Raw genomic sequence first — 26,570 nt, 5'->3', positions numbered from 1 at the left:
CTGTGGTGAGTGGATTGTAAGTTTTAACAACTACTTTCTCTGCCATGCTAGTCCTATCTGTGATGAGTGGATTGTAAGTTTTGACAGCTACTTTCTCTGCCATTCTAGTCCTGTGTGTGATGAGTGGATTGTAAGTTTTAACAGCTACTTTCTCTGCCATTCTAGTCCTATGTGTGATATGTGGATTGTAAGTTTTGACAGCTACTTTCTCTGCCATTCTAGTCCTATCTGTGATGAGTGGATAGCAAGTTTTAACAGCTACTTTCTCTGCCATTCTAGTCCTATCTGTGATGAGTGGATTGTAAGTTTATAGCATGATGTCTGATAACGACAGATGCAAAAAGCCAAATATAACCACCAGCATGTGAAAATACCTGTATTTATATTCTGTTGACCAGATAACTCCTACTGATCTTTTTTAGCCAGTTTTCTGTGAGATGAGACATATAATTCTTCCAGCATATGCTGAGTTGGACTGAAACACTTATTGGCTGATTGATATGTGTATCACAGACTTTACCCACCTGTAAAATTGGAGTGGAAATTTAATGTGAATTTCAGGCACTGTCATATTCCTGACTGATGATATACTCAGATTTAATTGACAGTGTTTAGCCAAGGCTTTGAACTCTTAAACCTTCTGTTTATATCAGGACATGATAAAGTAAAAGGTAGCGATATGGTAATAAGGGGAAAACTGCTATTTCTTACCAAAATTGGAAATAATGGCAGTCCCATGTTATTAAATTACTCCAGCCCCTGAGTTTTTTTCAGTAATTGGCCATTCAAACAATTCATATGTGTGGATTTCGTACTGAAGCCTTGTTATTGAATGCGGAATTTTGTGGCTGACAATCTCCATGTACCCATGTACCTTAAATTCACCGAAGATCTCTGACTGAAACGACGTCTTACTTTGAGGAAACTAAGTCTGATTTCCACACAGGCAGTGAGTTGAGCACATGCACCGTATTTACAGATGGCCACTGCTGTGAAGGTCGAATGTTGTAAGCCTGTGACATGTCCCTGAAAACCAATTCTTGGATTTCACAAGTGCCATGAAGAGACTATTCTGCCTCCCATAGTTGCCATAATTATTTAATTCTAGGATATCGCCGTGGTCAAAGATGGTTAAGCTCAGTGGTGTTAAATAAATAAATGCGTGGTCGATAACTGTGGGGAGTGCATTAATTAAATTATCTGTTAGTGTCTATCATGTCCTGGCTTGATGATTAAAGCCTCTGGACACATTGCAGGGGGGGGGGGGGGGGGTGGTGCTATGATAGACAGTTCTCCAGAAAATCAATACTCTCCTCTCTGCTCTACAGGGTGGCTTAAGCCATGTGCTGAGCTAATATACCTTGGCCTTAGATATGGGGTAGCAAACACTTAATAAAGAGAGGGCCTGAATGCCTGTTTTATACTTCTCTATTTTGTACCCTTTACTCCTCCTTACAACTTTACTTACCTCCTTACTGTGTCACTAGATTTACTGGTGTCGACAGTGTCCTTGTGCTATTGTGACACATGGACATTAACTGTCTGGCTAGATTTACTGGTGTCAACAGTGTCCTTGTGCTATTGTGACCCATGGAGAGTAGCTGTAGGGCTAAATTTACTGGTGTTGACAGTGTCCTTATGCTATTGTGACACATGGACATTAACTGTCTGGCTAGATTTACTTGTGCGACAGTGTCCTTGTGCTATTGTGACACATGGACATTAACTGTCTGGCTAGATTTACTGGTGTTGACAGTGTCCTTGTGCTATTGTGACACATGGACATTAACTGTCTGGCTAGATTTACTGGTGTTGACAGTGTCCTTGTGCTATTGTGACACATGGACATTAACTGTCTGGCTAGATTTACTGGTGTTGACAGTATCCTTGTGCTATTGTGACACATGGACATTAACTGTCTGGCTAGATTTACTGGTGTTGACAGTGTCCTTGTGCTATTGTGACACATGGACATTAACTGTCTGGCTAGATTTACTGGTGTCGACAGTGTCCTTGTGCTATTGTGATCCATGGGGAGTAGCTGTAGGGCTAGATTTACTGGTGTCGACAGTGTCCTTGTGCTATTGTGACACATGGACATTAACTGTCTGGCTAGATTTACTGGTGTCGACAGTGTCCTTGTGCTATTGTGACACATGGACATTAACTGTCTGGCTAGATTTACTGGTGTTGACAGTGTCCTTGTGCTATTGTGACCCATGGAGAGTAGCTGTAGGGCTAGATTTACTGGTGTCGACAGTGTCCTTGTGCTATTGTGACACATGGACAGATCTGAATTACAATGTACATGATGTTTGTTCAGACGCATCAGTACTCTCAGGGTCATTAAACAATCAGAAAGTATTTGGTTCAAGTTTAATTCTCATGAGATATTATACTGCTAAAACATCCCAACTTGACTTGAGATATGTTTGTTGGTTGTCAATGGTGTGTTGAGTGGATAAGACTGTAACTGAAGCCACATTACTCTGGGTAACTAATGGTGACAATCTTGGCTGTACTTCTATGAAGGGTCATATTTCCTCTCTCAGATTTTTGATTTAAAAAAGCTCTTCCAGTATACATGTACACACTTTGATATAAGCTTGTATGTGAAAGAGAACTAGAGAAAATAGCCTAAATTTTCAGTTGTTCCTATTCACTGGCCATAATTCATGCAGAGGCCTCTGTGGCTCAGCTGGTTAGCATGTTATTGGAGCACAGTGACCCAGGAGCCTCTCACCAATGCGGTCGCTGTGAGTTCAAGTCCAGCTCATGCTGGGTTCCTCTCCGGCTGTAAGTGGGAATGTCTGCCAGCAACCTGCAGATGGTTGTGGGTTTCCCCCGGCTCTGCCCGGTTTCCTCCCACCATTATTCAGGCTGCTATCATATAAGTGAAATATTCTTGAGTATGGCATAAAACACCAATCAAATAAATAAATAAATAAATACTTCATGCATTACTTTTAGTATCTGAAGACCTATTTTAGCTTTCAATGTAAAAACAATCAGACATAGTGTGTGTTTAAAAAGAAATAAGGAGCACATGTTATTTTAAAGGGTCTTTGACTTCGTATCAGGGAGGTAACGAACAGGGTAATATGGTGATACAAATAATGGAATAGATACTATTGGTATTTGTAAGAATATGTATGTAATATGTAAAAAATATGTAAAAAGAAGAGAAACGTTCATGACTTTTCCTGTACACTGGTTACTGTTGACACGTGTATGGTTAGACATCTACAGACTGCTCACAGATCTATGTTGTGTTGTCTACAGGAGAACTCAGTGGATGCTGTTCACCCTGGCTATGGGTTTCTCTCTGAGAGGTCTGACTTTGCCCAGGCATGTACAGACGCTGGCATCCGGTTTGTTGGCCCCTCCCCAGAGGTTGTTAGGAAGATGGGAGACAAAGTGGAGGCTAGGCAGGCTGCTATAGATGCAGGTATGTATATGGTAGCTTGCAATTCAAAACCTAGGACAGAATGTTTATAATGTTGTGGCTGTGAAGCATGGACCTTATGTCAGTGGGTGAGCGCAGATTTTTAACAGCCTGAAGAGAAAATTTAGTTTATTCTAAAATGAACAGATGTGTCTCAGGTAAAAGTCTAAAAGGTCAAAGTGGTGAAACATAGGGAAGGCATTCATTCTGTAAGTTCCCATTTTGATGGTATCTTACAACTTTCACAAAATTCAGCTGAAGTTTTTGTTAATATCCACTGATTAAAAATTGTTATGTCTTGGCATTGAAACCTGCTCATTGGATGAAATTGGCTTCATATGCTGGCATCCAGTGTTACAGTAGTTCTTAAATTGGCTTCATATGCTGGCATCTGGTGTTACAGTAGTTCTTGTGATTTACGTTACAAGTTTACGGTGTGTCGCATCGATCTCGCTGTCCCAGACGGATAACTTTTGTTCAGGCCTGATTCACCCTGGCTTTGTCAACTTTGTGTACCTGCTGGGCACTGATGTATTACCATCGTCTAAACTTGTAAGGTATAACTAGATTCTGGATTGAACCACACTAGCGGAGTACTCTTGAAACGACTGGGATCAGTCTCAGTGTCGAAGTACTCTTAAAACAACTGGCATCAGTCTCAGTGTCGAAGTACTCTTGAAACGACTGGCATCAGTCTCAGTATCGAAGTACTCTTTAAACGACTGGCATCAGTCTCAGTGTCGAAGTACTCTTAAAATGACTGACATCAGTCTCAGCATCGAAGTACTCTTAAAATGACTGACATCAGTCTCAGTATCGAAATAGTCTTAAAACCACTGGCATCAGTCTCAGCATCGAAGTACTCTTGAAATGACTGGCATGAGTCTGAGTATCGAAGTACTCTTGAAATGACTGACATCAGTCTCAGTATCGAAGTACTCTTAAAACGACTAGCATCAGTCTCAGCATCGAAGTACTCTTAAAACGACTAGCATCAGTCTCAGTATTGAAATAGTCTTAAAACGACTGGCATCAGTCTCAGCATTGAAGTACTCTTGAAATGACTGGCATCAGTCTCAGTATCGAAGTACTCTTGAAATGACTGGCATCAGTCTCAGTATCGAAGTACTCTTTAAACGACTGGCATCAGTCTCAGCATCGAAGTACTCTTAAAACGACTAGCATCAGTCTCAGTATCGAAATAGTCTTAAAACGACTGGCATCAGTCTCAGCATTGAAGTACTCTTAAAACGACTAGCATCAGTCTCAGTATTGAAATAGTCTTAAAACGACTGGGATCAGTCTCAGTATTGAAGTACTCTTAAAACGACTGGCATCAGTCTCAGCATCGAAGTACCCTTGAAACGACTGGCATCAGTCTCAGTATCGAAGTACTCTTGAAACGACTGGCATCAGTCTCAGTATCAAAGTACTCTTAAACGACTGGCATCAGTCTCAGCATTGAAATACTCTTAAAACGACTGGCATCAGTCTCAGCATCGAAGTACTCTTAAAACGACTAGCATCAGTCTCAGCATCAAAGTACTCTGGAAACGACTGGCATCAATCTCAGCATCGAAGTGCTCTTAAAACGACTGGCATCAGTCTCAGCATCGAAATAGTCTTAAAACGACTGGCATCAGCCTCAGCATCAGAGTACTCTTGAAACGCCTGTCATCAGTCTCAGCATCGAAATACTCTTAAAACGCCTGTCATCAGTCTCAGTATCGGAAATAATTCTATGACTTAACTGGAACACAGACAACACCCCTTACACACAACCTTATAGGCTGACTGACAATGCGACGAAAAGAGGTTGGGAAGATCCCATTCTAATAAGCTCCAGACTGAGGGATTGATTGGTCAATCGATCTGTGTTAATGGCTTATTCAAAAATCCTTTTGCTTCATCTACAGTTTGCAATGTTAAAATGCACTTTCAGATGCACATAAAGGCTTTAAAATGATACTTCTGATGCCAATATCTGATAAGAAATTAATTACAAAAACCCTCTTACAAAGTGGCCCTATAAATCAAGCAATATGTGTCACTCCAAAAAAGCAAAACTTTTAGCATTAGGCTTTCTCTGGGGTGTACCTGGCTTTCTCTTGAATGTACCAGGCTTTCTCTGGGGTGTACCAGGCTTTCTCTGGGGTGTGCCTGGCTTTCTCTGGGGTTCACATCGCTGTCCCTGGGATGTGCCTGGTTTTCTCTTGGGTGTACCTGACTTGCTCTAGGGGTGTACCAGGCTTTCTGTGGGGTGTACCTGGCTTTCTCTGGGGTGTACCGTTCTTTCTCTGGGGTGTACCAGGCTTTCTCTGGGGTATGCCAGACTTTCTCTGGGGATATACCTGGCCTTCTCTGGGCTGTACCTGGCTCTCTCTAGGGTGTACCTGGCTTTCTCTTGGGCGGGGTGGGGGGGGGGGTATCAGTCTTTCTGTGGATGTATTTGACTCTCTCTGGGTTGTACCAGGTTTTTTGTGGGGTGAATCTGACTTTCTTTGGGGTGTACATGGCTTTCTCTGGGGGTGTATCTGTCTTTCTGTGGATGTATCTGACTCTCTCTGGGGTGTACCAGGTTTTGTGTGGGGTGAATCTGACTTTCTCTGAGGGTGTATCAGTCTTTCTGTGGATGTATTTGACTCTCTCTGGGGTGTACCAGGTTTTGTGTGGGGTGAATCTGACTTTCTCTGAGGGTGTATCAGTCTTTCTGTGGATGTATTTGACTCTCTCTGGGGTGTACCAGGTTTTGTGTGGGGTGAATCTGACTTTCTTTGGGGTGTACATGGCTTTCTGTGGGGATGTATCTGTCTTTCTCCTGAGTGTATACCTGTCTTTCTCTGGGGTGTACCTGACTTTCTCTGGGGTGTGCTTGTCTTTCTCTGGGGTGTGCCTGGCTTTCTCTGGGATGCACATGGCTGTCCCTGGGTGTACCTGGCTTTCTCTGAGCATATACCTGGCTTTCTCTGGGGTGCACATGGCTGTCCCTGGGGTGTACCTGGTTTTCTCTGGGATATACCTGGCTTTGTCTGGAGTGTACTTGACTTTCTCTCGGGTGTTCTGTTCTTTCTCTGGTTTGTATCTGACTCTCTCTGGGGGTGTACATGGCTTTCTCTGGGGTGTGCCTACTTTGTCTGGGGTGTACCTACTTTCTCTGGGGGTGTACCTGGCTGTGTCTTAGTGTACCTGGCTTTCTCCTGGGTGTACCTGGCTCCTCTGGAGTATACCATACTTTCTCTTGGATGTACCTTTCTTTTTCCGGGGTGTACCTGGTTTTCTCACAGGTGTACCTGGCTTTCTCTGGAGTGTACCTGACTTTCTCTCGGGTGTATCGTTCTTGCTCTGGGGTATATCTGGCTTTCTCTGAATTGAAACAGTGTTACATATGAAGTAAAACATATATACCATTGTGTTATCAGGTGTGCAGGTAGTACCGGGTACTCCTGGGCCAGTGGCTTCTGCTGAGGATGCTAAGGCCTTCTGTCAGGAGCATGGACTACCAGTCATCTTTAAAGCTGCTTATGGTGGTGGAGGCAGAGGGATGAGGGTTGTGAAGGATATGAAGGTAAGCTGCATATGGTGGAGGAGGCAGAGGGGTGAGGGTTGTGAGGGATGTGAAGGTAAGCTGCATATGGTGGAGGAGGCAGAGGGGTGAGGGTTGTGAGGGATGTGAAGGTAAGCTGCATATGGTGGAGGAGGCAGAGGGGTGAGGGTTGTGAGGGATATGAAGGTAAGCTGCATATGGTGGAGGAGGCAGAGGGGTGAGGGTTGTGAGGAATGTGCTGGTAAGCTATATATGGTGGAGGACGCAGAGGGGTGAGGGTTGTGAGGGATGTGAAGGTTAGCGGCATATGGTGGAGGAGGCAGAGGGGTGAGGGTTGTGAGGGATGTGAAGGTAAGCTATATATGGTGGAGGACGCAGAGGGGTGAGGGTTGTGAGGGATGTGAAGGTTAGCGGCATATGGTGGAGGAGGCAGAGGGGTGAGGGTTGTGAGGGATGTGAAGGTAAGCTGCATATGGTGGAGGAGGCAGAGGGGTGAGGGTTGTGAGGGATGTGAAGGTTAGCGGCATATGGTGGAGGAGGCAGAGGGGTGAGGGTTGTGAGGGATGTGAAGGTTAGCGGCATATGGTGGAGGAGGCAGAGGGGTGAGGGTTGTGAGGAATGTGCAGGTAAGCTGCATATGGTGGAGGACGCAGAGGGGTGAGGGTTGTGAGGGATGTGAAGGTTAGCGGCATATGGTGGAGGAGGCAGAGGGGTGAGGGTTGTGAGGGATGTGAAGGTAAGCTGCATATGGTGGAGGAGGCAGAGGGGTGAGGGTTGTGAGGGATGTGAAGGTTAGCTGCATATGGTGGAGGAGGCAGAGGGGTGAGGGTTGTGAGGGATGTGCTGGTAAACTGCATATGGTGGAGGACGCAGAGGGGTGAGGGTTGTGAGGGATGTGAAGGTTAGCGGCATATGGTGGAGGAGGCAGAGGGGTGAGGGTTGTGAGGGATGTGAAGGTAAGCTGCTTATGGTGGAGGAGGCAGAGGGGTGAGGGTTGTGGGGGATGTGAAGGTAAGCTGCATATGGTGGAGGAGGCAGAGGGGTGAGGGATGTGAAGGTAAGAACAATAGGTTGCTTAGTATGCATGCTTGCACTTTGATTCTCATAACATGGGCTTTCATATGTTTATTTGTTGTTACATACATGTATATACTTGCGGTTTTGAAAACGTAAATTATATAGTGAATGTTAAGCTGGTTTGAGATGGTAAAAAATGGTTTTCAAATGTCACTGTAGTACGCTACTTGTTTTACCTCCAGAAAGACAAATTACTTCAGCTTTCATTGATTTTGTAGGTCAGTGTTTTTTGCACCGTGTATATTATTTAAGCTGACGTTTAAATTTTCAGGATGTGAAGGAAAACTTTCAGCGAGCAACCTCAGAGGCTCTTTCTGCTTTCGGTAATGGTGCTCTCTTCCTGGAGAAATTTATAGAAAGACCAAGGCATATTGAGGTCCAAATTCTGGGTAAGGAGTTAGGACTTAGGAGTTAGGACTTAGGAGTTGTCATCTGGTGCAGACGTTAATCAAATGTTCAGTAGTTTAAAATTCAGGAATTAAATCAGCCCCTATATAGCTCTGTCTATATGGGCTGGAGCTGTACAGATATTAGAATTGTCTTTGTGGTAATCAATTTTCTCCACTGTTTATCAGTCCTGGATGTAATTAATAGAAATATAGAGCATCAAAAGCTTAGAAATTGTAGGTTTTATTTAAGTGAAACATTGAAGTGTTGAAGCCACTGAAATACTTCCAGATGACTATGTCAGTCACGTATTTCCCTGAATTCTTGTCCAAATGATATTCACAACATCATTCATTTTTGTTTACAGGTGATAAGATGGGTAACATTGTGCACCTGTATGAGAGAGACTGCTCTGTTCAGAGACGTCATCAGAAGGTGGTAGAGATTGCACCTGCCCCTCACCTGGCCTCTGAGATCCGCCATGCCATGGCAGAAGATGCTGTGCGACTGGCCCAACATGTTGGCTATGAGAACGCTGGCACTGTGGAGTTTCTCCTGGATAATACGGGGAAGTATTACTTCATTGAGGTGAATGCTAGGCTACAGGTGGAACACACTGTCACGGAGCAGGTCACTGGGTATGTGGTTATAAATGTTTGATCAAGGTATTCACAAGTAAGCTTTTGATTTGAGTTTATGTGGAAGATTGGATAAAGATTTGCATATATATCTTAAACAGATGTGCCATATAAAGCTATCAAGTCCGTCATACTTTGGTGGTATAATTTCATTTGAAACCTGTCTGGCTATGTTTTCTTTATACTTATTGTTTTGGACTAACTTTTCATGTATCCTTGAAGGATGGCATTGTTCACGGTGGATTTCAAACAAAACAGAAATGAGCACAATGTGCCACTTAATAATGTACAAAACACTTCACAATGACCATTTTAGGACATAGGTTATTTGTTCCAAGGACTTTCACTTCTCATCCCAATAACAATAGACGTTACACACACCGAGTCAGATGGCCTCAAGGAAGTATTTTGATCTCCCTTTTCTCATCGAGCAATGCATTGTGTTCAGTGACTGAATATTCCCGAGTCACTTTTGATCTTGTCTTTAGTATTTTGTGGAATTTGCAAATCAACACGTGATTGGAATTTTTTCCCTTGTCAACATTTCTTCATCAACATTTGCAGAAATTCTCAGAGCAAACAATTACCCACGCCGCAGTGGCCCCAAATGCATTTAGACTGTAGAATTACCTCCCTTTGCTACCATACAATAGACAAGAAAGGATCATCATGGTGTGATTTCATTGGTGCACATTTATAGCTGTATAACAGTAGTGTGTGTTGTGTGGTTTCAGTGTGGACTTGGTCCAGTCTCAGATCAAGATAGCAGAAGGGAAATCTCTACAAGACCTGAACCTTGTCCAGGATAGCATTCTTCTCAACGGCTGTGCCATACAGTGTAGAATGACCACTGAGGACCCCGCCCGCAGTTTCCAGCCAGACACGGGCAGAATTGAGGTACAACTACATCTTCATACTGGATAGTTGTTCCCAATGTGTTACAAATACAACAGATTGCCTTTGATATTGGGCCCAAGAGGCGTTCTGGTTGAATTCAAATTTAAATCTTACAGCAAACAAAGATTGCAACAACGAATGTTTGGTCATCGTTTTTATTCCTTTTCAGCTAATGAAACATGATTCAGTGGTCATTTTAAAGAATGTAATATATGAAATCCACCTACAGATACGTACAGTATTTTTATTGCGTTGCTGTGTTGTATGTTGTGAAGAGACAGATCCGGCACTTGTTAATCCAGTGGTACACCTTGTTATATATTGCCTGTATCATAACCTTCCCAGGTGTTTCGTAGTGGAGAAGGTATGGGCATCCGGCTGGACAGCGCTCTGGCCTACGCTGGAGCTATTATCTCCCCTTATTACGACTCTCTGCTGGTGAAAGTCATCGCTCATGCCAGAGACCATCCGTCTGCCTGTGCTAAAATGCTGCGCGCTCTGAGGGAATTCAGAATCAGGGGTGTGAAGGTCAGTTGTGAAGAAAAGGTTAAGGGTCAAAATGCTAAAACAAGTGAGGCAGATATTATCACTCTAACATGGCAAAATAGGAGACAATTTCTGCTTCTTTGCCTATTCAGACTTTATAATTAAATTACTTATCTAGAAATGAGTGTGGTGTTAAAAAAATTCAGAAATGATGTATAACAAAAAACAGCAAAAATAAATATTTGGATAAAGTTTTGTATCTGGCTCAGCAGCCATTTTTAAGCTATTCTGCTTGCAGTTTGTATAATCAAGAAAAGTTTGTGCTATTGGCTGAGAGACTTTTAGTCAGCATTAACCTTTTACACTCCTGTTGTTTCAGACGAACACACCCTTCCTGCTAAATGTACTTCAGCATGAGCAGTTCCTGTCTGGCTGGGTGGACACCTACTTCATCGATGAACACCCACAGCTCTTCCGTCTAGAACCGTCTCAGAACCGCGCCCAGAAACTTCTTCATTACCTGGGTCAGCTGATGGTGAACGGACCCATGACTCCACTAGCCACGGGACTCAAACCTGCACAGGTCACGCCTCTCATCCCTAGTACACCTGTAGGTAAGGGCAGATAACTGAGACAGGAAGCCGCAGATGTTGATTGTCCAGAGTATTTAGTCATGAAGAAATCATTCCATGATGTGATGTTTCACTCTATGTAGCTGTTTTTGTTTCACTGTAAGTAGCTGTTTTTGTTTCACTGTATATAGCTGTTACTAAAACTGGACTGTTTTGTGTTATGGAAGTGAGGTCATCAAAATATGTCATTTCATGCCAAAATCATTCATCACGCAAACAGAAGAAGGTTATTGTTACCGACAAAGAAAAGAATCAGATGTTACCAGATGTGTAAAGAATCATTTAAATGCCGACAAATTACTTAACAGCTCTATTTCTTACATTGTACAGCTGCACCATATGGAAAGGGTAAGATGCCTGTTACATTGTATTTTGTTTACACTCATGCACATCCGTCGATTATCAACATACTATCTGTGCTATAATTTATTCTACACGAATCTTTCATGTAACACATTGTGCTAGATGCTAACATGGCTAAGAGCACAGTGTGTCCCCTGACATTGTGCTAGATGCTAACATGGCTAGGAGCACAATGTGTCCCCTAACATTGTGCTAGATGCTAACATGGCTAAACCAGATACAGTCATTGTTATTTACATTATGACTGACACATACGTCAGCCAGTAGAGAATGCCACTTTTGCCTTGTCCATTTGCTAAGTTTTAACAGGTGACCTCATCACCTCTGTTTCTGTCAGCTATTAGTATCTTTTGTTAAGAGTTTTAAAGGTTTTCCATGACATGAGCATTTCAGAGCCCGTGTAGCAATAACCATTGAAGCATTTCGTGCTTTATACTAGTAATTTATGGGAATCCTTCCTGAAAATCAGGGACTGGCTCAGTTTAAACCTGGGATGCGTCAGATTCAGATAAATATGGTAGTACCTGTATTAACTCCATTGGCCCACAGCTATACTAATGTAATACTAAGTAATGGTTAGGTAAGGTCCTGTAGTGGACGTGGCACATTAGGCGTACTTGCACAGTTAAATGTCCCCCAGGTGTGTGCAGGAGGTGGTGGATTAGACGGTATACATGGGTCAAGGTCATTCTGTTAATAAATCACATCCCTTCATATGAAACATCAACATCACCGACCTACAAACTATTACAAATCCAGGATCTCTACACTTATGGCCCCCACAGACCTACAGACTGTTACAAATCCAGGATCTCTACACTTATGGCACCCACAGACCTACAAACTGTCGCCAGTCCAAGATCTCTACACCTATGGCACCCACAGACCTACAGACTGTCACGAGTCCAAGATCTCTACACCTATGGCCCCCACAGACCTACAGACTCTTACAAATCCAGGATCTCTACACCTACGACACCCACAGACCTACAAACTGTTACCAGTCCAAGATCTCTACACTTATGGCACCCACAGACCTACAAACTGTCGCCAGTCCAAGATCTCTACACCTATGGCACCCACAGACCTACAGACTGTCACCAGTCCAAGATCTCTACACCTATGGCACCCACAGACCTTCAAACTGTTACCAGTCCAGGATCTGTACACTTATAGCACTCATTTAATGAATGGAATGCTCCTCTGCAGGACACAAAACTGCCCCCAGTATCTAATGAAAGTGCATGTTACATAATGGTTGTAGGGGGTGGTTATACAAGCATTGTTATCAGGGACACGGGCATGTATTATGTATATATGTATGGCATGATTTTCACTGCATACACATTTTATCTCATTTTCCATCCACTGTACTGTTCCATTGTATTATGTGTTTGTATGTGCACGTGTCCTTCGTTTGTGTCCTGCATTTGTGTGCTGTAGAATGTGTGGTTAAGATGAGAAGATGAAAAAAAAAGAACAATGGTCTAACACCCTTTAGCAGGATCTTGATCTCATTTTTTGCCGTCAAATTTTCCTTTCCAAGCTCATCAAGATGACGTCACATTAAAGACAGTAGGACCATTACAATAGAAACTGATACATTGCAATGGTGTAGACTTTACGCCACAATCCATTCTTGACATAACAATAGCTCATAGTCCTGCTTCACACTAGTGCCACCTCTCCTTTAGCTGAAGCTCTGATTTGAGGAGAGCTGTGTTATGTCTGGACCAAGCCTATTGAATCTATTCAGCTCTGGTTTGGGGAGGGCTGTGTTATGTCTGGACCATGCGTATTGAATCTACTCATCTCTGATTTGAGGGGAACTGTGTTATGTCTGGACCAAACCTATCAAATCTACTCAGCTCTGGTTTGAGGAGAGCTGTGTTGTGTCTCAACCAAGCCTATTGAATCTACTCAGGTCTGATTTGAGGAAAGCTGTGTTATGTCTGGACCAAGCCTATTGAATCTACCCTACCTGCACTTTTCCCTCATTGTTGTCACATCTTTTTTGCGATCATTTTTATTGTCTTTTTACTCTACAGGTTTCAACTCTCATGAATATTTCTCTAAATGTAATAGTGCAGGGTTTTGTTAGTGCTCAGTCTGTAGAACTTGTCCCTTTTGTCACGCACATGCTGAGCTGCCTGTCATTTCTACTTCTTAGGATTGATAAATGTATTTATTTATTTATTTGTCTATTAATGTATGCATTGTTGTTTGATGCCATACACAACGATATTTCACTTCTGCAATGGAGACTAGCATTATGGTGGTACACGGAGGACACCAGACAGAGATTGGGGGAAACCCACAACCATCAACAGGACAGGCTGATGCATTACAAACAGTTAGACCAAAGTGTTATTCTGTGGAAGATTTGAATCTCAAAGTTCACATAGGAAATAAAAAGTAATATATAGGTGTTAGCTGAAGTAATTGTCAATACAAGTAAAATTATTTCAAAGTGAGTATACAGTTTGAGATCCGTGTAACATGAGTAAACAGCTTGAGATCCATGTAACATGAGTAAACAGCTTGAGATTTGTGTAACATGAGTATACAGCTTGAGATCTGTGTGACATGATTATACAGCTTGAGATCTGTGTGACATGATTATACAGCTTGAGATTCGTGTAACATGAGTAAACAACTTGGGATCCCTGTAACATGGGTATACAGCTTGAGATCCATGTAACATGAGTGAACAGCTTGAGATTCGTATAACATGAGTATACAGCTTGAGATCCATGTAACATGAGAATACAGGTTGAGATCCATTTAACATGAGTAAACAACTTGAGATTCATGTAACATGAGTACACAGCTTGAGATCTGTATGACATGAGAATACAGCTTGGGATCCGTGTAACATGAGTATACAGCTTGAGATCCGAGTAACATGAATATATAGCTTGAGATCCGTGTAACATGAGTATACAGCTTGAGATCCGTGTAACATGAGTATACAGCTTGAGATCCGTGTAACATGAGTGTGCAGCTTGAGATCCGTATAACATGAGAATACAGCTTGAGATCCATGTAACATGAGAATACAGGTTGGGATCTGTGTAACATGAGTAAATAGCTTGAGATCCATGTGACAGGAGTATATAGCTTGAGATCCGTGTAAACATGAGTAAACAGCTTGAGATCGGTGTAACATGAGTAAATAGCTTGAGATTCGTGTAATATGAGTATACAGGTTAGGATCCATGTAACATGAGAATACAGCTTGAGATCCGTTTAACATGAGTAACAGCTTGAGATCTGTGTAACATGAGAATACAGCTTGGGTATCATGTAACAAGAATATACAGCTTGAGATCTGTGTAACATGATTATACGGCGTGAGATCCGTGTAACATGAGAATACAGCCTGGGTATCATCCAGCAAGAATATACAGCGATGTAAGATGAGTATACGCTTGATACGAGTACCGGTGTACATGAATATCCTTACTTTATGTTGTTGTTCCCAGCGGTACCTCAGCCATCAGGCTGGAGAGATGTACTTGTAAAAGAGGGTCCAGAGGGGTTTGCTAAGAAAGTACGCGAGCACAAGGGTCTGTTGCTAATGGATACAACGTTCAGAGATGCCCACCAGTCCCTGCTGGCCACTCGGGTTCGCACCTACGACCTGAAAAAAGTCTCACCATATGTCTCTCATAACTTCAGTAACCTGTTCAGTTTGGAGAATTGGGGAGGTAAGAGATGTAGACTATATGACCTAAAATCTCTACCAAAATTTTCATTTTTACAGGCAAATAATTGCCATAAAATACTACTTTTGGTGCTGAAAGTTTTCCAGTAGGTTGTGAGCCTACCACCCAAACTAACCTCAAAACATTGTTCTTTAATAAAAAAAGCTCGGGCCCTGAAATCACCAAGTCATGTGCGTAACTTCTTTTGCAACAAACTTTGGCTAAAATAACGGAGAGGAACATACCAAATTTAATGATTGAAATTTTAACGCAAGTGTAAGATTGCCTCGTGATCCCAGAGCCAGATTCAGACAAACTGTGCAATAATCATGGATGACATTTAGGTCATCTGCCATAATAACCCAGTGTAGAGCTGGCTGGGCCTTTTGGTCTTTTCTAGTGGCCATTTATTTGAACCATATCACATTGAATTCATTTTATGATCAGATATAAATACTATGTCTTTGATATTCTTTTGAGGTCAGATATGCTAACATTTCAGAGCAGGATTCTGTTTGAAGAGTAAAGTTGATATAAAATATTTTCATTACAGTTCATTTTTAAACTTGTCATTACAGCATTGATCTGTGTTTTTGATAGCATTGAATTGCTTTGAACAATTGCAAGAACTGATCATGTGTGTGTATTTGGTTCACCATTTTGTTTTTTGTCTCCAGGTGCCACTTACGACGTAGCCTTAAGGTTTCTGCATGAGTGTCCATGGGAAAGATTGAGTGAACTCCGCAAACTTGTGCCCAACATTCCATTCCAGATGTTGCTACGAGGCGCGAATGCTGTTGGTTACACAAATTACCCTGATAATGTAGTGTCCAAGTTAGTGGATGAACTTTTGATTTTCTGTGCACTGAACAGATTTTGGTTATATTTAAATCAGCATAACATTGATATGAAATTGTGGATCTTATAGAACTGTGAAGATCTCCTGCAAAAATAGGCCATTTGGCAAGTCCCAGAAAATATCAGAATGAAATAATTTTCCGTACAAATTTCTGTCCAATTAATGAATAGCTTATATCCATTGTTTTCTTTTCTTAAACAATCCGTGGTGCGCATTTCAATGAGCTAATGGCTACTTCCTGTGCGCAGATTCTGTGACCTGGCAGTGAAGAATGGCATGGACATATTCCGTGTGTTTGATTCCCTCAATTACGTGCCGAACATCGTCGTGGGCATGGATGCTGTCGGCAATGCTGGTATGTCACGATAGCCATGGGATGGCCTCAGTGTTCACTTGTCCTCATTATACGCATTGTTCTTACTATTATTTCTGACTGTTTGTTAACATTTATTTATTTATTTATTTGATTGGTGTTTTACGCTACACTCAAGAATATTTCACTCATACAACGGTGGCCAGAATTATGGTGGGAGGAAACCAGGCAGCCTGTGGGAAACCCTCAACCATCCGCATGAGCTGGACTTGAACTCACAGCGACTGCATTGGTGAGAGGCTCCTTGGTCATTGCGCTGGTGTACCCCGCTGGCCACGGAGGCGCCCGTGTGTTAACATGTTGAACACTTAGTGACCATATCCAAATTCATCAGAGTTTGGAGCAGTAAATTTTGATTTTGTGAAAACACCACCAGTGTGATGCTCTTAGCAATCTGTAAGCTTCAGACAAGCAAATAAACGGTCAGTACATGTGCCTTTGTGTTGTGTTCTCTCGCTTGAAGGTGGAGTCATAGAGGCGTGTATTTCCTACACGGGCGATGTGTCGGATCCGAGCAGAAAGAAGTACAACATGGAGTATTATGTGAACCTGGCCGATGAACTGGTCAAGGCTGGTACACACATCCTGGGTATCAAGGTAATTGCAGCTAGGATTTCAGAAACATGACAGCAAAGGATTTTTACCCAGAATGGTTTATATCAACTCTTTCCTTAGTGCAGAGAGCATTTCAGGAGGAGTTAAGGAATACAGCCTTATGCGCCCAGTCAGTGAAATTGAATGACCTTGTTAATACAGTGTAGTTCAAAGTTGCAGCTGTGTGTGTGTGTGTGTGTGGGTGGGGTATGAGAATAATGGTCAGTGTGGCTGGGTTCCTGATTAGGCAAATATGATAATGTAAATATCAAAAACTGAGTGAAAAGTTGTGGTTTTTGGGAATAGTTTGCTGCCCAGGTGAGTGGAGGGGTTACAGACATAAACCGTCCCCCTCCCCCCAGACATTTCCCACTCTGGAAATATTCCCTCCCTGTATGTGAATATATCTGATAAAATCTGCTGTGGTCCATCCTCCATTATCCATGGTCAAAGTGGATCTCAATCATTAAAACATTTAAAACATTTACAAACTGGAGAGCTTTGGCAAAAACTTGCGGCAGTTTTTTCCATGTGTGGCGTTCAATTCGATTAAATCAACACTTTGTAAGACAATCATTCGGTACAACATAGGCCTTATATGGGGAAAAAGACAGTAGACAAAATAAACGGAAAGCTTATTCATGATAAATAGATGTTTTATTATTTGCAACAACATGCTGAGAACAAGTAGTGTTTCTCAGTTTCTCAGTGAAATACATTATAGTACATAGTTCATGTGTTACAGTCTGATGCAATGGCCCACTGTTTCCTTAGTGTTTCCTCCACTGTCCGTCTACCATCCCTGTGGTCAGAACAGGTCACCAACAACCTGTCTTGTAGCTGTCTTGTGGCCTGTTTAACACACTATCTCTGAACCTGGTTTTATATGCCAATACACAGGCTTGTCTTCCCTTCATATGATGACACCCAGCATTATTATGGGAAGTTCCACTTTGATTATCAACATAATATCTTCACCATATGAAAACAACTGCCTGAATTTGGTGAATATATAAAAATAAAAATCTGATTGTTTTCACCCAGAGGCTTTAAAATCTTCACCAAATGAAGGCAAAGAAAAGAATTTTGAGATTGTGTAAAAAAAAATTGCTTATTTTGACCCCTTCAGCTGTTCATTCCAAGACACCTCATTTAGAAGATCATATTTATATTTTCCACTGATCATATATACATGTAGATATATCGGGAGGGGAAAATGTCCGGAAGTGGGAAGGGGGGGGGGTGATGAAGAGGGACCATCATTCAAAGCCTTTCATATGTGGTCTTACTAACCATCATTTATTACATTTTATGAGACCAGCAAGCCTTCGTGGGAAAAAAGTCTGTGTTACTTCCCCGTAATATTTCCATAACCTATTCCGGGATATCTGTTTTGCTTATTAACCTTTCTTCATGTAGTAAATTTTGAGTCCTGGGCCCAGACTGGGCTGGTTTAAGATTTAATACCAGATTTAACGTTTGCCATTTCTTCACTTTTGTACTTGTGGCTTAAAAAAAAAAATTGTGTGACATTATAGTGAATATGAACCAAAACTTCTGCTGTTAAAGTTTAACTTTGGAGAAGTGCATTTCCTGCTCAGTTTGGCTAAAGCCTTAAATATAAAATGTGACTTAGTACCAGTATTAGCTGATACACTTTGGAACAACTAGGCCCTGTACTCTTAATCTGAAGTTTCCCCCATTATATCATGAGCTGTATATGCCTGTTTTACTGTATTCTTCAACATGCTGCCCATATCCACAGGACATGGCTGGGCTGCTGAAGCCACGTGCTGCTGATCAACTGGTGCGCACGCTGCGTGACCGCCACCCTGATATCCCCATCCACGTGCACACACACGACACAGCAGGGGCAGGCGTAGCCTCCATGTTGGCAGCTGCGGAGGCTGGTGCAGATGCTGTGGATGTGGCAGTGGACTCTATGTCCGGAATGACATCTCAGCCCAGCATGGGGGCTGTAGTGGCTGCTCTGGCTAACACAGAGCATGATACAGGTATTTAAAACTTCATTATGTTATAACAAATCTAATGATGCTGTGGATGTGACAGTGGACTCTATGTCCGGAATGACATCTCAGCCCAGCATGGGGGCTGTAGTGGCTGCTCTGGCTAACACAGAGCATGATACAGGTATTTAAAACTTCATTATGTTATAACAAATCTAATGATGCTGTGGATGTGACAGTGGACTCTATGTCCGGAATGACATCTCAGCCCAGCATGGGGGCTGTAGTGGCTGCTCTGGCTAACACAGAGCATGATACAGGTATTTAAAACTTCATTATGTTATAACAAATCTAATGATGCTGTGGATGTGACAGTGGACTCTATGTCCGGAATGACATCTCAGCCCAGCATGGGGGCTGTAGTGGCTGCTCTGGCTAACACAGAGCATGATACAGGTATTTAAAACTTCATTATGTTATAACAAATCTAATGATGCTGTGGATGTGACAGTGGACTCTATGTCCGGAATGACATCTCAGCCCAGCATGGGGGCTGTAGTGGCTGCTCTGGCTAACACAGAGCATGATACAGGTATTTAAAACTTCATTATGTTATAACAAATCTAATGATGCTGTGGATGTGACAGTGGACTCTATGTCCGGAATGACATCTCAGCCCAGCATGGGGGCTGTAGTGGCTGCTCTGGCTAACACAGAGCATGATACAGGTATTTAAAACTTCATTATGTTATAACAAATCTAATGATGCTGTGGATGTGACAGTGGACTCTATGTCCGGAATGACATCTCAGCCCAGCATGGGGGCTGTAGTGGCTGCTCTGGCTAACACAGAGCATGATACAGGTATTTAAAACTTCATTATGTTATAACAAATCTAATGATGCTGTGGATGTGACAGTGGACTCTATGTCCGGAATGACATCTCAGCCCAGCATGGGGGCTGTAGTGGCTGCTCTGGCTAACACAGAGCATGATACAGGTATTTAAAACTTCATTATGTTATAACAAATCTAATGATGCTGTGGATGTGACAGTGGACTCTATGTCTGGAATGACATCTCAGCCCAGCATGGGGGCTGTAGTGGCTGCTCTGGCTAACACGGAGCATGATACAGTCACGTAACACGTCCTCAGGCTATAACAAAACTAATATGCTTGTTTTAACTTTCTTCCATGGCTCTATTACCCATTTTGCCTGATTCTAAGGGGTCTTTTGATCTGACAGTGGTGTTTTGTGTGAAAGTTATGATGACATCTTGTTGTTCAACATCTAAAGCAATATGTTATGTCCTTCACTTGCCTGTAAAAGTGTAATTTCAGGCAGATTTGTAGGGCAAATGCAGTCGCTGTGAATTATCTAGGAAAATTAAGGTTTATTTTGAGATATTTCCAATATATTACATGAAATATAGTTGGTCCAGTGATTTGATTACAAAACATGCTCTATTTACATGCATGCAAAAACTAAAATGTTAACTTGGTGTACTGGTATAGTACACACTGCAGTGGTTTGATATGTGAAGATTATGACCTGAGCGTATTTTGAACTGCTGTAGGTATAAAACTGGAGGATGTCTCTCGCTACTCGTCATACTGGGAGCAGGCACGTCAGCTGTATGCCCCCTTTGAATGCTGTGTGACAATGAAGAGCGGAAACGCTGATGTCTACCTGCATGAAATTCCAGGTAAGTACTTTTGTTCGTTAAAGTAACTGTCTCCCTGCAGTGATGACATCAAGATAATATAGCTGCAGGTGATGTAATCTGTCTTACTGTGTAGGTCATTCAGACACAGGTATTTTGGTTGATGTCTTGTTTTTGTAGGTGTTTGATCTACAGGTAGTTGCTTTCCCCACAGGTAGTTGCTTTCCCCACAGGTAGTTGCTTTTCCCACCTGGGAAACTTAACATCTTCATATAACTGAAATATTCTTGAGGATAATGTTAAGTCACAACCAGATCAGTAAATAAATAAAAATAGACACAGACAAATGTACATGTTCTGTAAACTTTTGGCAATCACTGGAATAAAATGCTTGTGTGGTTATCTGTTGTTAGCTCTAGGTAGTGTTTTAAAAGTTGTTCCCCTAATACAACTCCTGGTCCCTCTTACGCCTGATTCTATGTATTTACGTGCAGGTGGACAGTACACAAACCTCCAGTTCCAAGCCTTTAGCCTGGGCCTGGCTGAGCAGTTTGAGGAAGTGAAGAAGATGTACGCAGAGGCTAATCAGCTGCTGGGAGATCTTGTCAAGGTGCGTCGTATGATCCAGTCAGGTTTCCAGAGTTTAGGTTTAGTTTATTAGCCGAGTCTAACCAGCTGGTGTGAAATCGGATCAAGGTACATTGGGCGGGGCCTCTGTGGCTCAGTTGGTTAGCGCACTAGCGCAGCGTAAAGACCCAGGAGTCTCTCATCAATGCGGTCGCTGTGAGTTCAAGTCCAGCTTATGCTGGCTTCCTGTCCGGCCATATGTGGGAAGGTCTGTCAGCAACCTGCAGATGGTCGTGGGTTTTCCCTGGGCTCTGCCCGGTTTCCTCCCACCATAATGCTGGCCGCTGGCGTATAAGTGAAATATTTTTGAGTACAGCGTAAAACACCAATCAAATAAATAAATAAATAATCAAAGTACATTGTGTGCGTTTATACATGTAGTTTTATTTATGTTGTTTTGGTCAGTCGATTAAATTTTTGAGATCCTACATTTGAAAATGTGAATGTTATGTGTTAACTCACTTACAGAGGGCCTGAGTGCATGGTGACACGAAACTCTGGGGAGGGGCATGATCCGGCTATTTTGAGAGGGAATATCAAAAATGTGTGAAAAGTTGTGGTGTGTTTTGGGAGAGATGATCCAGCTTTTGTGATTTTGCTAATGTGAATTTACTTCAAATATTTCCTTACGTCTTGATTCTTTTGTCAGCATGCATATATTTATCCAAATTTCTGTAAGGATGAAAAAAAATTTTTTTTTAGTGACTTAATCCTTATATTTTGACATTGAATTGCTTATTCAGTACATATTTATGGAGGATAAGAAAAAACACTATTAAGCAGACTTGGATGTTTATTTGACCTTCTGGTGAACATCTGATATTGGCTTTTTGACAGGTCACTCCCTCATCAAAGGTTGTGGGCGACCTGGCACAGTTCATGGTCCAGAATAAGCTGAATGCCAAAACCCTCGAGCAGAAAGCAGAAGAGTTATCTTTCCCTTCATCTGTCATTGAATTCTTCCAAGGTTATTTGGGACAACCACCTGGTGGATTCCCAGAACCTCTACGCACAAAGGTGGGTAACTCTGAGGGACATGTATGTTGTACACAGCCCGGTCACATGTGAAAAATGCATGAGGTATGGCATGGAGGTAACAGCGATGGACATTACAGTGCCCTGGCAGTTCTGTGTGGGTAATGTCAAGCATGTTTAGCAGGCTTTGTACAACAGTTTTGGTTTCTCTTCATTCAAGTTCTTTCAAGGTACATCGGTAAATAAAGAGTCAAATAGAAATGGTACAGATTTTATCCATTTACTGTTGTGATCTGTTGTTCTTGTGTCATTCTGTGTGTGCATCCCGTTAGTTCACCTTGGCTTTCCCAGTTCACAGGGTAACCATATCATTTACTCTAGTTACTTTCGTTGGAGTGGCAGGTGGGTTAACAACACATTTGCCAAGGTTTAAACTGATCTCTGACTACTGTTCACATGTTGCAGATTCTCAAGGGAGCTCAGAGGGTGGAAGGACGGCCTGGTGCCTCCATGGAGCCATTTGACTTTGACAAGTTGCAATCTGAGATGGTGGAGAGACACGGCCAGAGTGTGATCCGCGAGGAGGATGTGATGAGTGCTGCCCTCTACCCCAAGGTCACTGAGGACTACATCAATTTCCGGGACGCCTATGGGCCCGTGAACACCCTCAACACCCGCCTCTTCCTGGTGGGGCCCAGCATGGCAGAGGAGTTTGATGTGAGTGTAGAATGATGTGGTGTTACAGACTTTTGTATCTTTTTCCACATGAAAAGACATAGGTTGGATGAAGTGTGTATCTGTTGCAAATGATTTTTAAGGAAAAAAATGTCACATGTATTTATGAAGTTGTCATCTTCATGGCTGTCTTCTGCAGATTTTATACATTATATATACAGCATTTCTCTTAAGATCATGAGCCAAGATTATACTATAGAATCCCACGCAGGGTGTGTACAATAAATGCAGTCAATGGAATTGTGTGGGATGTTTTTGTTGCATGTGACGTTAATGATCTAAAGGAGGTGTGTGTTCATAAATGAGGCAGGATATCTAATACTCTGCCTTGATCTGTGGTCTGGCAGGTTGAAATTGAGAAGGGAAAGACCCTGCATATTAAAACACTGGCTGTGGGAGACCTGAATAAGAATGGCCAACGGGAGGTATTTTTTGAGTTGAATGGACAGCTCAGATCTGTGTTCATCCTGGACAAAGAGGCAACAAAGGTAAGTTGGTAAACAGCTGAAACAGAACTATGGTTCCACTCAAGAAGCCCATTTGATCAAAAGTAAAGTAAACAACTTTTCTGTATGCCCTCACCTGCAATAAACTTTACATGTGGTTTAACCACAGGTGAGGTCACATGGTTCTGACCCGGTGTTGTTTATGTTCAAGCTGTGATCCTTACATCAGTGGTTAATGAAGCATTTTGTGCAGGGGAATTTGACGTATTTATAGTGTGGCACATGTTTAAAGTGGTGATGAGATCCTTACACCTGAATGCGTGTTTCTGTTCTCAGGAGATGCATTTCCACCCGAAGGCAGCAAAGGGCGTGAAAGGATCCCTTGGGGCCCCTATGCCCGGTACAGTGGTGGACGTCAGGGTGAAGGTCGGTGACACAGTGGAGAAGGGCGCACCCATCATTGTGCTTAGTGCTATGAAGATGGAGATGGTTGTTAACGCACCCATTTCTGGGAAGATAAAAAATGTGGCAGTGTCAGATGGGCTGAAGGTGGATGGAGATGACCTCCTAGTGGAGATTGAGTGAACAGCACACCCTGTGATTGGATAAATATTATGTAGCATCAGGTAGCTGACAGTGTCTGTGTGTTCATGCAGCTGGTTAATTACTGGGTCATGTGTAAAGAAGCCACCGATGATTCAGACAAGTTAGTGATTATGAGAACTGTAATAATTACATGAATCACCTTTGTCCTGTTTTCACCTGTACAAATAATCCTGACTGTTAAGCTTCATGCTGTATAGTCATCATCTGTGTACTGTATCCATCTATCTGGAATATACTTGAAGGTACATGTATATATACCTGAAGGCAATCTGTCAGCCTTTGTTAGGTCAGTCATGTCAGTATTCTAAATATGAACGTGGGATTGCTCTTGATTGGTCAGTTTGTATTATGTTCAGGCAATCTCACAAACCACACATTATGTTGTTGTTCATGTTCTTCACACGATGTTTAGAGCTTTTAGCTAAATCTGGCCCAATTCTTCCACCCTTGTTGTGTATGGTTTGTACTGAGTCATGTAGAGTTTGTAGTGAGTCGTGTAGGGTTTGTAGTGAGTCGTGTAGGGTATGTAGTGAGTCATCTGTTGAAATTCCTGTCTGGAAAGGTGCATATAACTCAATCAAAATATTGACTGGCATTGATTTTTTTGTAAAGATAATTCATGGTGTACATTTATTGAAGAAAAATAATCTGCCTTGATCATGAAATGTGACACATGGTTTTTTTGACATATCGCAATGTGAATTGAAGTGTCTGAACCAACAGTCATATCTACACATATTTTATGGGTTTCTCTGAAGAACTATATGTTGTATTGTATATATTTATGGATTAGGATGATTCTAGAAAAACGAAGGTCAGTATAAATGTATATGTTATGTTGATATGAGTTTGAACTGTTGAACAAGCATGCAAGTATATTGTCTCTACATTATAACCATTAATGTGTTTTCAACAATAACTATCATAATATTGTCTGTGTTATGGTTTTTTCTGTTGACAATGCCTAAACAGGTGCTGCTGGAGTGCTGGTGTATTGGTATTGGGCAGTGATGTTTTCATAGTAATGGGTTACTGTTTCTCGCACAGCCGAGACACTGGTCCAGATCAAATTTACCAATATTCTCTCGTTAAACATATAGTTTTTGCAGTACATGAGTAGGAAGTTCTGTTACCAGCTTGCCAACAAATCATCACAGAGGCAAAAGTGAAGAGTAGGTCTCACAGCGTGGGCCTGAATTACATTACTTGTAATCATACTGCAGAATTTGTCAAAATTTGTCTTCTCTCTCAGATAAGTGTCAGAGGTTTTATTAAGACATAAATCTGTACAAGCAAATTTTGCACCTCATGTTATTACTGACAAACATTTTTTATTGGTATTGGAATTCTGGTATAACAGAGGGTTGTATACATGTATGTATATTTTTAAAAATGGTGAACTGGAACATGATCATTGTTTGAAAGACGCTGGTTGTTTTCTGGAATTTCATTCTGCATGTTCATTTCCTAAAGCGTTCTGCCATTGTGGTAGGTAAATAATCTGAGTACAATGTAAACATCCATCAAGGAAATAAAAAATTGAATTCTATATTGCATTTGTTATATCAAGAATGTTGCGTTAATCTTTTGTAATGCATGAACTATAGAAATGGTTGCCACAGACTAGAAATAAATCATTCAAACAACCTGCCAAAAGAAGTCTTATTTGTTTTTTCTTCTCTAAATATTTCTTCCGTGCACATCGAATTAATACACCGGGAAATATGTATCGTCAACACACTACTGGCTGGCTTTGTTAACAGCTTCTGCCATTCTTACTCGTTCTAACTCAGGGATGTTGGAATTACAAAACGAGCATTATTGACATTAAAACACAAGACTATTGGTATTCATATTCTACACAACTGAAGAATGGTGAAATTCTCAAGCAAAGATTATCAGCATTGTAGCACATGGGTTATAGGCATTACAACAGAAGATCTTCTGACATAAGGATGTCGACACTACAACCCAAGGATGTCGACTTTCCAGCATGAGGATTGTCAGAATTGTAACACAAGGAAGTCAATATTTTAAGGAGGCTAGACGAGGCTGATATTTCGTGAAAGGTAATTAGTTGGGCTATATCTGTTTGACCACCCTGTTGGGCCACACTGTTTGAGCAACCTGTTTGGACACCCTGTTTGGACACAGTGTTTGACCACCCTGTTGGGCCACCCTGTTTGGACACCATGTTGGACCACCTTGTTGGGCCACCCTGTTTGGACTAAATTTGACTGTTTAATATATGCAGCACCTTTTCAAAAGTACATAGAATTTCCACAATCTGTTGTTATTCCCAATTCCGGAGCATTTTCTCTGCATCCATGCCCGAGCCGTTTCGTATACTCCCATAGTATTGTGCCAGTTTAGGATTTTGTGAGCGATTTATAATTTAAGTTGCGTATTGTTCAAGTTTTTTTTATTACATATTTACAAATCTTTTCTGAAGGATTGAATCTAGATATTACTGAACGAGTTGTCTGATGATTTATTTATTCGATTGGTGTTTTGCACAGCCAGCATTATGGTGGGAGGAAACTGGGCA

General features: G+C 41.8%; 1 protein-coding gene across 1 annotated transcript in view; it reads left to right on the top strand.

The window, feature by feature from the left end:
• Nucleotides 1–25,669, top strand: part of LOC135469360 (pyruvate carboxylase, mitochondrial-like) — a 34,144-nt gene extending 8,475 nt beyond the window's left edge. The window contains exons 4-22 of the mRNA XM_064747991.1: nt 3,283–3,448; nt 6,865–7,010; nt 8,338–8,455; nt 8,821–9,091; nt 9,826–9,988; nt 10,334–10,516; nt 10,854–11,088; nt 11,437–11,454; nt 14,955–15,179; nt 15,854–16,010; nt 16,284–16,390; nt 16,872–17,005; nt 18,768–19,017; nt 20,547–20,675; nt 21,128–21,243; nt 22,098–22,277; nt 22,701–22,952; nt 23,318–23,458; nt 23,753–25,669. Of these exons, the coding sequence (XP_064604061.1) occupies nt 3,283–3,448; nt 6,865–7,010; nt 8,338–8,455; nt 8,821–9,091; nt 9,826–9,988; nt 10,334–10,516; nt 10,854–11,088; nt 11,437–11,454; nt 14,955–15,179; nt 15,854–16,010; nt 16,284–16,390; nt 16,872–17,005; nt 18,768–19,017; nt 20,547–20,675; nt 21,128–21,243; nt 22,098–22,277; nt 22,701–22,952; nt 23,318–23,458; nt 23,753–24,001 (3,240 nt within the window). The 3' untranslated portion in view covers nt 24,002–25,669. The remainder of the gene's footprint in view (nt 1–3,282; nt 3,449–6,864; nt 7,011–8,337; nt 8,456–8,820; nt 9,092–9,825; nt 9,989–10,333; nt 10,517–10,853; nt 11,089–11,436; nt 11,455–14,954; nt 15,180–15,853; nt 16,011–16,283; nt 16,391–16,871; nt 17,006–18,767; nt 19,018–20,546; nt 20,676–21,127; nt 21,244–22,097; nt 22,278–22,700; nt 22,953–23,317; nt 23,459–23,752) is intronic.
• Nucleotides 25,670–26,570: the final 901 nt, after the last annotated feature.

The sequence above is a fragment of the Liolophura sinensis genome, chromosome 6 (assembly GCF_032854445.1).
Source record: "Liolophura sinensis isolate JHLJ2023 chromosome 6, CUHK_Ljap_v2, whole genome shotgun sequence".
NCBI classification, from domain to species: Eukaryota; Metazoa; Mollusca; class Polyplacophora; order Chitonida; family Chitonidae; genus Liolophura; species Liolophura sinensis.
Note: the sequence above shows the minus strand (reverse complement) of the source record. Positions and strands in the feature narration are given on the sequence as shown.